The 12564-nt window shown below is 39.9% G+C and overlaps 1 protein-coding gene across 1 annotated transcript in view; it reads right to left on the reverse strand.

Moving 5' to 3' along the window:
• Positions 1–6390: 6390 nt before the first annotated feature.
• Positions 6391–12564, reverse strand: part of LOC137342621 (tumor necrosis factor alpha-induced protein 3-like) — a 38896-nt gene continuing 32722 nt past the window's right edge. Inside the window, exon 9 of the mRNA XM_068006646.1 lies at positions 6391–12233. Coding sequence (XP_067862747.1) covers positions 11961–12233 — 273 coding nt within the window. The 3' untranslated portion in view covers positions 6391–11960. The remainder of the gene's footprint in view (positions 12234–12564) is intronic.

Raw genomic sequence — 12564 nt, forward strand, 5'->3', positions numbered from 1 at the left:
GTTAGTCCTGTGGCACACCCATCTCACTCACCCAATCCACAACACATGCAAGGGAGCAAGTTTCAGTACACAGGGGATTTGGTCCACTTATAGAAATTGCCTTTTTTAGTGCAAGCATAAGTTATGTTGGGAGAGGACTCAAATTGTGACAGGATCGCTCATTGATTTCATTCTCGTCACAGGATTAGAAGGGGAATTTCAATATTCCACAAGTACTTTTTCATATAGGATTTTACTTGTCCAAATAATTTTTTTTAACAAGCCATTTAGAAAGCATAATCTTCTACTGCTGCCCCCTCTTATTTAGATGGGAGAGGAGGGGGCAGGAGTGGAAGATTACATTTTCTATTATTATAGAAATAGCTATTCAATGCCTCCAAATGCCGCCTCCTATAAGGGCAAGGTCTTTGTTACAGACACCGAGGACTTGTATGTACTCGCCTCATGCGCTATACACCTCTTTCCTAGTATTGACACGACATATAATCATTTCAAAGTGATAGAAGAAACAGAAGTGAGACATGGAGGAGGATGTGGTGTGTGGTAATGGAAAAAAAAATCTCTTAATAACGATGTAATGCTTGAAAGATGGTGGGGGAACTCCTAATATTTAAGAAGTGTAAAGTCAATGCACTGACTAGACACCCACATCTCAGTATTGAAGTCAGTAGAAAATAAGAAAATAGCAAGCTTTTCTCAATGGAATAGCTTTCCTGATGGGGTCATGCCCACATCACACATTATGATTCAGCAGGAACGCTTAATTTTAACCCTTTTGGTGCTTTGGCTGGACATTTGACCTAAAGTAAGTAAAGAAATAGCAAGATTGCAGAGAATCTAGAGATGTTACATTCTTAATGGGATTCTAAATACCCCAGTGGTGAGGTAAAGCCTTTCTCTCTGAAAAATCACATTTAACATACTGAGGGCGCATCTGATGCATTGCAAGAGGGGGCATAAAGGGAGGGATGGCCAAATAAATAATTTATTTTCCTTACATTGTCTTAGATAGTATAGACCATTCGTTTATACCTCATTACCCTGATCCCGTGACCTGCGGGAGCAGGTTGCAAAAGTGTTCTATTATCAGGTCACCTATATGTCTATCCTTGTGTCCTGTTGGAGAGAGGTTCACATTAATGTCAGTTGTGTTGAATTTGAGGTGGTTTTATTCTATGCTTGTTCTTTAGATCAGCCTGACTAATTTCAGAGGAGACCAACAACTTTCATCTTTGCTTGTATTTTGAGTGCTTTACTGCCTGCCTTTTTTTTCCCATAGGTTTATCCCAAGATAACAAGTGGCAGATATGGAGGGTGGGAAAAATGATTTGACATGGTAGAAATGGACTTTCAGAAAGCCTTTGACAAGGTACCACACAGGAGAGTATTAGAGAAGATTACGGGGTATGGAATTAGGGGGAGGGTAGCAAATTAAATTTAAAAACTGGTTAGAAGGGAAGAAACAGAGTAAGAGTTAACAGTATGTCCTCAGACTGGATGGAAGTGAATTGTGGTGTGCCACAGGGTACTGTTCTGTTCACTGTGTATACCAATGGTTTGGATATAGAGCAAGAGGGAGTGCATACAAATTAGCAGATTACATTAAAATAGGAGGCAAAATAAGTAAATCTGGAGACCAAAGGACGCAGTAAGGGGATATTGATAATATAGTGGAAAAGGCAAAAAAGTGTTGGATGGAATTCAATGTCTTTAAATGTGAGGTGGTTCATTTTGGCAAAAAAAGTAGTAACTATATTTTGGGGGAAAGCTGGTTGATGTGTAAGAGCAGTGGAACTTATTGGTTCAGTTTACCAAGACACTACAAGCAGCACCTCAAGTGGATAAGGCCATAAAGAAAATGGAATACTGGGTTTTATGGCAAGAGGTATAGAATATCAAATGTGAGACATAGTAGTGAATCTACATCAAACCTTAGACCACAGTTGGAATACTATATGCAGTTTTGGGCTCCACGTTATAGGAAGGGTGTTGAGGCAATAGAAAGGGTACAGCGCAAATTCGGTAGGATGCTGCCTACTATGAGGAAATACAATTAAAAGACTTGACAATTGGGGCTGTTTTCATTAGTAGAGAGGATTTGATAAAGGTATTTAAAATTATGAAGGGATGGGACAGAGTAGATTGAAACAATGTTTCCAATAATTGAGGAGTTTGGAACAACGGGATATAGATAGAAGATTAGATGTAGGAAATTTAGAACAGCGAGCAGGAGAAACTTTTTTACACGTAAGGTTGTGAGGCTATGGGAATGCACTACCGGAGTTAATGATTCAAGCAGGGACCAGGTCAACATACGAGAATAGGTTAGATAGGTGGTTCAAGGAAAGGGGAATAAAAGGATATAGGAAGAGACCAGGCACTTGGGATTAGGAATACTGCTCATGTGAAGGATAAACACCAACATTGACTGGTAGAGCCAAACGGCCTGTTTCTGTGTTGTAATTGGTATGTAATAAGGTGGGATCATCCTGGTGGCAGACTGGACCCAATGCAGGGTGCATCATACAGTTCATCTGGCGTAAGCAGCAGCATTAATGTAAACATCTAGGAGCATTTAGATAGTATGTTTTGAGGAGGGAGTACCATGAGAAGGAGCAAGTAGAGATGGCAGCTGAAGCACACCAAGCAGTTGCCCAGGCTTCCAGACCTAGATGTTTCTCAGCAGTATGGGCAAGAGGTTGGTACTCTATTGCATCTACCTTCAGAAAGGGGTTGATTTTATGACCAGAAATCTTCATAACATCTTTCAGAGTAGCACTGAACTCCCTGCAAGGGTTGTCAGAGAATGTCCGGCGATGCATCTTCAATCTCTGCAGCAACATTTGTAGGACTTTGTAAACTGCAGTGCACCCTGGAACAAGTGGCAACTTCAGGGACATCCACAGGGAAGCCCCGGAGGACATGAATACTGTGACTGGGGCAATTTTGACCGTGGGCTCAAAAAAGCGGATTGGCTTAAAAGAGCCACGATAGCAGGCTTCACACATAGTGATACGTTATGGTCTGTTATCATTCAGATCATCCTGCAGGGTGGACTCCTCCACCTAAGCTGCCATCTGCTGCACACTACTAAGCATGGTCTTCAATGCCTGCACCAATTCGTGATGCTCAGAGCATCCTTTTTTTCCCCGTGACATCCTGTTCCCCATGCTGAGCTGCCAAGATGGGGTGGCTGCTGCCCCTCCAGACAGCAACTTCTTGCTTCTCCTCTGATACCTCACTTGTGCTGTGTGTCTCACCAAGTGCACTCTACTCTAGTTGTTTCTCTAAATCCACTGCATATGTTTGAATCATTGTTTGGAAGGAGAGATTGTTTTGTGCTGCGAAGTAATGGCATGGCTATATGTAGAGGGGCCTGGCTCTTGCACCTGTGGGTACAGCAAGAGAAAGAGTACAGTGATATCCTGATGAACAGCAGGTTTGTCACCAGCTCTTTCACCAACAGATAATGGTAAATCTACTACTTCCACATGGCCTACATCCTGTATGGCATTCCATTCTAAGATTCAGAGGGTTCCTTCCTTGTACAGGTTGAGTTTTGTAGGTAGTGATAAATCTTCTTTCCCTGGTGATGTATGCTGTCTTGTCCTGCTAGCAGAGTAAAAGAAGGCAATTTCCAATTGTTGAGGTGAGATGCAGTATATCCAAATGTCAGCATGCAGTCCATAGTGGATGTGATCACATGTACTTAAAACATTGAGCTACAATAACTGGGAGGATTCTATTTGGACTGAATGCATATAAGGATGTGAGTGTAGGAACATTTCCAGGTGAAGGTCGGGGGTGTAAAGGGCATCTTGCTGTGTCATGGGCATTCATGATAAGGTTTGAAAGTAATTTAAGACAGTGAGGGGGAGGCAATTCAGTGCCATACATTGTATTACTGAAAGGTCATGGGGAGTTCTTCTACCTTGGCTGACCTGATGAGGTAATTTGAACTTTTTCCTGCACTACTTCCTTGTGCATAGTGTTGTAGGGGAGGGATTTGCACTGATGACCACTTCCTCCCCTTCCCTAGGGGAGCCAGTGGCGTTCATTGCTTAAGAGGGCCCACTTTGCTACACTTCCTTGAGAAGAATGGGTCCCATGGGAGAACTGGCATCTCTATGGCCTGCTCCACTCTTTGCAGGCATTGTTTTTTGTTCTGAAGCTTGTTGCTTTGCAATTTTCAAAATAATGTCTGGTCCTTTATGCTGCTGCAGGCCTTGAAAATTGTAGCAAACAAGCAGTTTCTTGCACCCCTCCTCCAAAAGAGCTTCCAAATGAGGGGCATTTTCCCTCCTTGGTGTTTGCTCCTCATATTTAAGTTAGGCTGACCCCAGAAATTCACAAGGTTGGTGTAATATAGAATGGGTGGATGCCACTTCCAGTCGGACTTGTGCCCAATTGGAAAATCTCAACTTGAAAGTCACAAAGATATAATACATGATGATAGTGGCTTCTCCTTTTAATCTAACTTTACCATTCAGGGGTTGGCTGTCTGGCCCTTTGTTGGGAATCCCAATTTAACTTTCCAGTCGGGTCTATTGCGAGTGTAATCTCTGTAGGAGATGGGCTTGTCTTTGTAAATTAATGCCATACTATGAAACAATCTGAGTACATGGGCTGGCTGGTACTTTCCCTTTCAAAATAAATTTTATCTGACTCCGAATCAATCTTTCAGTTTAGAGCGCTCAGGTTCTGTCAGGACTATCCCGCAGAAGGAAATGGCATTGACTGCAGAAGTAGCAAATAGAACAACTTTTTAAAAGAAGAAAAATCCCCACATACATCTCAAACTTTACAAAATATTCACAGGAACCACCAAAGATTTCAAGGGCGTCATAAACCTCTTAACCCTCCCCCTCCAATGATAGGAAATTCTTAAGTGACTAAGCTCTTTTCAGTATTTGGTGTCCTGTCAGTTGGAGACGAAGATTCTGTAGCGTTAGACTAAAGAGATCATCACAAGTTCGGTTTGGAGAAGAAAGCCCTTCAACACAATTTGATATCATCTTCCCATATCAGCCACCCTATAATTTTTCCATTTCAGTTTTAATGTCCACTTGACAATGCAGTGCTCTCAGTATTGCACTGAGGTGTCAGTCCATGTTATTCACTCACCAACACTAAATTTTCTCTTAGTAAAACAAATAACTATAAGAAAATCTGACTAGTGTGTCTAAGTGGGAGTCCCTTCTCCTCCAGAAGTCCAGTAACAAGCCAAATTTTAAAATTCCCCAACATAAACATTTGTAAGCTTTGTTGTAAATATGCAGTAAATGCAGATATCCACTGGACTCGCAATGTTAATCTACACCAGGTTCAGTGTCTGGTTCTGGATTTTCCATAAAGCTACCTTTTGGCTAAACAGTTCACGGACAGCCGTATTATACTTGCTATAATCAGTATTGTATTGAGAGCTGATTCAAGCTTTCTTATCTAGATAGTCCAAATGTATATAGGGTGAGTATTAAATAAGAGGCAGATTCACCATGCACATAGTTATTGATGGTGAGGAGGTGATGCTTTATTTATTGTCAACAAAATGGGTTTGGAATTCCTTTGTTCACTGGCTATTGCCACATGAATTTGGCTTAATATCTTCTGCCCGCACAGTGGTATTTCATATTGATCCTATGATTAAAAATTGTAAATGCCACCAATTGACAACTTTTTTTTTCAAACATACAAAGCTAATCGGCACTAAATGGAACCAAGGTGGGTAAATGGAGTTAAGATACAGTTCAGCCATGATCTAATTGAATGGTGGCACAGGCTCAAGGGGCTGAATGGCCTACTCCTGTTCCTATAAATGCACAAAGAGAAAGTTGGTTCCATTATAAGTGGATATTTCAGTAATTTTAAAATTTAAAACCATGATATTGCCAACATCTTCTCTTCAGCTACCAATAGTTATGCAGCTCAGACATTTTGGGATAATTTGGAAAATTTGAGAACGAGGGTGAATGGATAGGTAAGGGGATCTTTTTTAATAGAACATCACCTGCCTGCAGAAGAGACTTATGACCCCCTCCTCAGTTTAACAATGATCCCATTTTACAGGCTGAGGCAGAACCATTCCCTTCTCTCATTACCATCCACAACTACGTGTACCTGTGCTGCAGCTGAGAATTTGAGTGTAAGAGTCCAAGCAAAATAGTTAAGATCGCTGCTGCCAGTCAATAAGACTACAAGGACTTAAAATCTCTTCTAATAACCTGGTGTTCGTCAACAGAACTGGTGCAGGATTATGTCACATCATGTATCCACGATTCAAACTAGAAGGTACTTTCTCAATATAAAAGCGACTCACAACCTCTGCAGGACCTCAGGTTTCCATGCTTGTTCATACCTTAGATTCTACATAAAAACATCTTCAGCATGAAATAATTGTAACGCATCACTGAACAATGTATTTTATTTTGTATAATTTCAATATAGTTTTTTTAACAACTGAAATCTTTATATACCCATGAAAAGAACTGTACATTTTAAAGGAAAAATATTAGTAATAATGAGAGTAAATAAATGATTTAACATAAGATTATCATTTAGTTTGGGTGTACAATTGACCTCAAGCACTCACTGAACAGAAAAAAGCCCCAGGTGAATATGTTTCTCCCACGAGTACAAAACACATTGCTCTCACCAGTTCTTGTATATTTACATTTTCTTAATATAACAGTCAACTTGTCTGGGGTTCAGACAATGATATAAAATGGACAAAAGTTCTTATATTCCCCTTTGAAACATTAACACATTTTAATTGATGTTTTCTATCAGCACAGGTCTAAGCCAGAAATAGCAAATACATTTCCTCTGCTAGCAAATAGGTTAAATGTATGTATTTTAGGGCAGGCCACAAGAATGTGATCTTTTTCTCCCCCCACTTTATTGATGTTTTTCCCTCCTCCTATTCTGTGGTAAGGTTCCACAGGGATCAGCTGTCCTCTGGTACCTGATCATTCCTCAAGAGAATGCCAACAGGTTACTTGATTGTGGGGGCATCACAACTGAGGTCCATAAACTGATTTCCATGATCAGTCACTAGATGATGATCAGGAATCGTCATTGATTTTTTAAATTTAGGTCCTCCTCTCTCAGCCCAAAAGCACTGAGGCCCATTGTAGTATTCTTACTGTTAACCTTGGCTGAGATTAGCTAAATCAGTATTAACCAGAGATTGATTTTGGGATTTCCCTCCCCCTTGCTCTGAATGGGTCAGTTCCACTCTGGACAGTCCCTTTACCAACTGAGTCATCGGGGGAAATGAACGTATCCAATTTAATGACGTTTATTTGCTGACTGTAATAATGTAGGCTGCAGATGTGCTTTGAAAGAGGTCTATCTAGATTGTTCAATATTTATAAATGACATTGAAAAGTTGAAAGACCTTGCAGATGACAAACCAGGTCCATTACAGTCACCATTAGACTGGCAACATTACTCAGAAAGCAATAATATCATACAATTTTATTAAACAAACCTACTTGACTAAGCCTGTGATGAAAGTATTAGAATCACTATCTCAGAAAGTTTATATAAAATACATAATAAAACTCTGGAATTATCCATGTAGGCCTGTGAAACTAATCCTATATTCAAAAAATCTACTTCCTTCTGGCCCCTTATTCATATGGGTGTTGCTACATGTTTTATTTTAACATGGTCTTAAGTATGCAAACAGCAAAAGATGCATTAATTCACATCATAATTTAATGTTTTGTCTTCTTAAAAAAAAAAATTATGTTGTGCATATATTTTCCACCACTGTATTGAAAGTTTAGATCCATTTTCAGGAATATCACTAACTGGGAGGAATGAGGTTGCAGCTTTTCTCCCTGTCCTTTATTGAGGATGATAGACATTGGTGGATATTAAGAATGGAGGATGTGCTCCACTGTTAGTCTATCTTTTTCTGCTTGGTACCTTGTAGAGGAGTAAAGATGTGATTCTATTTCAGTCCAATCACAATAAGAAGTAAATAAATATCTTGAGTAAAGGTATGAAGACAGAAACGCTCCAACATGAAGACTGTTCTGATTTGAAGAAGCCCGTGCCTTGTAAATAATCAAATGGATTGATTTACTTTATCAAGTTCATATTTTAAAAAGATGGGACAAAAATAATGAAAGGAATGTGGTATAAAAAAATCAGCTGTGAAGGTCAATGGAACCTCAAATGGCAAGTTAGTGTTAACAAATTTTACAAAAAGGCCTACCAGATAATAATCATTATTCATGAACTTCTGATCTGAAGGGTATACAGAATGAGGAGGATATAAAATATTGAAAGAAAGGATTTTCTGTAAGTTTTTAAATATAGAAAAAGGGTTCATTATGTTAAACCAATCTCTCTCTAAATGGTTATTAAAGTCTCTACGTTTTATAGAAAAGCATGAAAGGTTGATGGAGTGTAGATTAGCCCTTTTCAACTATCTATGAAGAATAAAAGGAACAATATAAAGTAAAGAGCTAGCCAAAAAATCTCTCCATAATATAGTCATACACATTTTTGATGACATTAGTTGAACAAAAGTCAACTGTTCCTTTCTAATTATTTTTTCACAGTGTATAAAATGGCAACTAGGTCATAGTGGGTTTCACCTGTGGAACCTGAGTTTAAATCCAATCCATGCAGTGATGGATGAAAGGGCTGTCTTTCTAATTGCTCAAAGGATCTTGTGTGAAATGGGGTTTGCCGACCTGAATCCGGTACTTCGTAGGCACAGGCCTACAGCACAACACTGTCCATAATTCAACACTCACGGGTCATATGGATGGCTTATATGGGTAACTGGAAAATTCACATAGATGCAGTAGGTATCTTTGAACCCGTAGGAGACACTGAGTTGCCTCTGTGTCATGAACTCTAATAAACTAACAGTGCCACCAAAAATTTTTTTTTTGTGGCACAAATAATAAACACCCAGATCATACGAATTAATTAAGAATACTATTGTCCCTATCCACTCCAGTCCCTGCAGTGTCCACCAGTCGAGGAAGGCCTCAAGCGTACTGTCAGACAGCCGCGTGCTCCTTCTTGAGGGTCACCCGGGCGCGGAGAAAGCCGCGGAACAGAGGCAGGCAGCTGGAGTGATCACCCCCACTGGCCGTGTCTAACCTGCACCTGGACCTGTGGCTGGTCACCTTGCCCAGGCCCAGGAGCAGACACACCAGGCGGTCCTCCGACTTGTCCAACCCCTTCCTCGCCGGGTGGTCAAGGATCAGGAGCATGGGACAGAAGTGCAGCCAGAACTTGAGAAGCAGCCCCTTCTGCAACCTCACACTCCACGTAAGTGTGGAAAGGGACGCATCCAGGCTGCAAAAATTGCAGGCAGCCTGGGAGTCTGTAAAGTGGCTTAAAAGCCAGTTTGTGGGCACTGCCCTGTGCAACACTCTCCACCCCCGATCCCCAATGGTGCAGGGGAGGACTCCTTTGTGGACAGATGCAATAGGTAGTCTGCTGGAATTAGGACAGAGTAGAATTAAGTGTTATACCTGACCTGAGTGCTTGATACTGACAATAGAAGGGAAACGTGGTCTATTCCTCAGCAGTGGCATCCCTCACCTTAGTTGGCAAAAAATGACCAAAAAAGTACAAAATTAAAAAATACATAAACTTGCTCCTGGTATAATCATAAACAAGATCACAAGATAATTACAGATGAAGAAGGCCATTCTGTTCATCTTATTTTATCCATCCAGAAAGACCCTACAGTCACCCTATTGAAGCATCTAATTGTTTCTTAAATGATTCAAGTTTTCATCCCTACTACTCTATTTGAAAGCCCATTTGGTGTGTGACCACCCTTTGCCTGTGCATTGTTCCTTATTGGAAATTAAGTAGTTCAGAGACAAGAAAAATACTGGACTTTTATATACAACAATCCATAAAGGGCTTAAAATTGGACAAATGAGACTGGACATTTGAGGGGTAGAAAAGAACTAAGAAAAGGCAGCTTGTTGTGGAAGATGAAAAGCAGATGAATTGCCTCAAACAGTGGCAACTTCAGTAGCTATTGTGCATTTTATTCACTTGATTTTAATTCAAATGTTTACTGTATTTAAAAAAAATTTTACATGACAGGATACATGTTCTAATGTTAAATCTTTTTTTAAAAACATCAGAGCATTTATTGGTATTAATCCCTTTAAAGGATACTTTAGATTGAAAAACAGAATGGCAGATTTATAGAAAAATGGCAGTGCAGCTGCACCAAATAAAGAATATTATTCCTTCGAAACTTTTTTCTTCCTAATTAGGGTTAGGGTTAGGAAAGAAAATTTACTTTGGATTTAAGGAAAAATTATATAATTTGTAAAAGGAGTCTACATTGTTACGATGTCTAGTTTGATTATTCTATTTTGGTGTCTTAGTACACTTGTTGGTTGTGACTGGGAAGATGGCACTTAATGCACATAAGCATTAAATCATTTAATCAATAAAAATTTACAGACAGGTAAAATTGAATTCATGTTTTAGACTGCATGGTTATGATTTCTGAGAAGTTTACCATCTGAATTGAGGCACTTGCCAAATTTAAAAAGAACTTTTCTCTTCATAAAATTCTAGTAGAATTTTATGCCTATAATTTGCATAGTTGTAATCAATTTGCTCCTATTAGAGGGGGGAAGCACTACATCCTTACTGTTAATCCACCACAACACACAAGTGCATGGAATTGTGGTGAGTGTTGTGGTATTGGTCAGAGACAGGTGATTCATAACATCGTGAGTTCCTGGTCTACGCTCAGCTGCCAGGAAAAGACTGCCTGGAGGTGAGGTGATTTCCCACAATGAGGGAGACAGCAAAAGCCAGAGGGTGAGCTAGCCTCTAGCATTATTGTGCACTGCTCGTAATCAGTTATACAGTGTTGTTTGAGGGAAGAAATACATTGATGTGCGTGTACAAGCCTTTTTGTAATATAACTAACTTGAAGGCAGCCATAAAGGGGTGTTACTTGAATTTATGATGAAGCATTTGACTTATTTTGGGGCTTTGCTGCTTTTCTAAGTTCTGTTATAGCAACAATGGACTGTACAGTTTATGTACATTAGAGGGTTGTCAATATACACATGGCGCACTTTATCCAGTGAGAAATTGAGCCATATAGATCAGAAAGGTCCAAGGTTCAATCCCTGGTTTATGCGGAATTAGCTGGTATTGGAAAGGGTCCAACAAATGGTCTCAGTGTCCACTTTAGGGTGGGAAACATTGGCCAGGATTCCCAGTCCTGATGGCTATTCAGTGAGTCCTGTGAAAGTGCATGTGGACATTGAGCAAGGACAAGAGAGGACTCAGCTATGATGCCCTCTGTGGTGCAACAACTTGCTGATATGCACTGCCAAGGTTCATATATGAAGGGTGATACTATGGTGAGGCACTGGAGGGTGTCTGTGAAACTGTACCCCAACATTCGGTGAGGCCAACTACACAGCTGGCAGGTAAAAACTAGCATATGTGTTTGTGATAGTATCAAACTACAATTAGTCTAAATTGAGAGAGAGCCCATAAACAACAAAAAATTGATACCTGAGCTAAGTATTTACTGTTGAAAGCTTCCTTGAAATTCTGTGGTGGTATATTTTATTTCTACTTAATACTGTAGAACGTTATGCCTAAGACAAGGCCACATCCCTCTGTTTTGCTGTTTGCTATAAATGTAGTAATTACTTAAGAGCATTTGCAAGGTGGAACAAATTTTCTTGTAAAATGTCACAATCTGATTTTCTACAGAAGTGGGCCAAGTACAGTTACTCATCATTCATCTAACTCCAAGAATATAATTACAGAATAAATTCCTTCTGCTCCCCTTTTTGCTACAAGAAGTTGGTCTTTTGCTAGTAATGATTTACAGTGGTAGAGCAGGATTGCAGTAGAACACAATTGGTAGCAAATAACTGCTAATGGGGGGGGGGGACACTGGCATTCCCTTTTCTGTAGCCCACACAGATCTATTTCCTGTGCATCTGTGAGGCGGTGAAGCAAGCATTACAATATCCATCACATTTTGCATTCCCGAAGTGCTCACAGCCCTGAGTTCTGCAAAGATTTCTCTCTAATTCCGGATTGAGTTGATCTGATGACGATAAAGTGCGAGTCTGGGAAGACTGCAAGTGACCACTGACGTTGTTTCCACTCTTCCTTAACTCCGACCCAAGTTGTTCATTCGTGGCTCTTTCGGACAACCCCTGATTGTGATTGTGACATCTTGGCAACGCAGAACTCTGAAATGACAATATTTGATTCAGCCAACTCCATTTAAAGGTCAATTGTACATCTTGTGGTTAACTCTATTGTTTTGGCAGATTGTAATCAAGCATAAAGTATGACATTAAATTTTGGGTGATAAGTTTTACTTTTGCTGGTTTGACTGAAATTTCGGAGCCACTCTTGTTTTGTTTCAGTCACGGCAAACAGGCATTTGTTTCACATTTTATTGCACTAACACCTGGTCTTCTGACATGTCAAGCAAACTGTCTTATTTTGTTCTTTTTATTTGCCACAGCACATCCTTTCGTGACATGTGGCAAAGGATGTGGAGGTAGTATGAGCACA

This window comes from Heptranchias perlo, chromosome 26 (assembly GCF_035084215.1).
Source record: "Heptranchias perlo isolate sHepPer1 chromosome 26, sHepPer1.hap1, whole genome shotgun sequence".
Classification (NCBI taxonomy): domain Eukaryota; kingdom Metazoa; phylum Chordata; class Chondrichthyes; order Hexanchiformes; family Hexanchidae; genus Heptranchias; species Heptranchias perlo.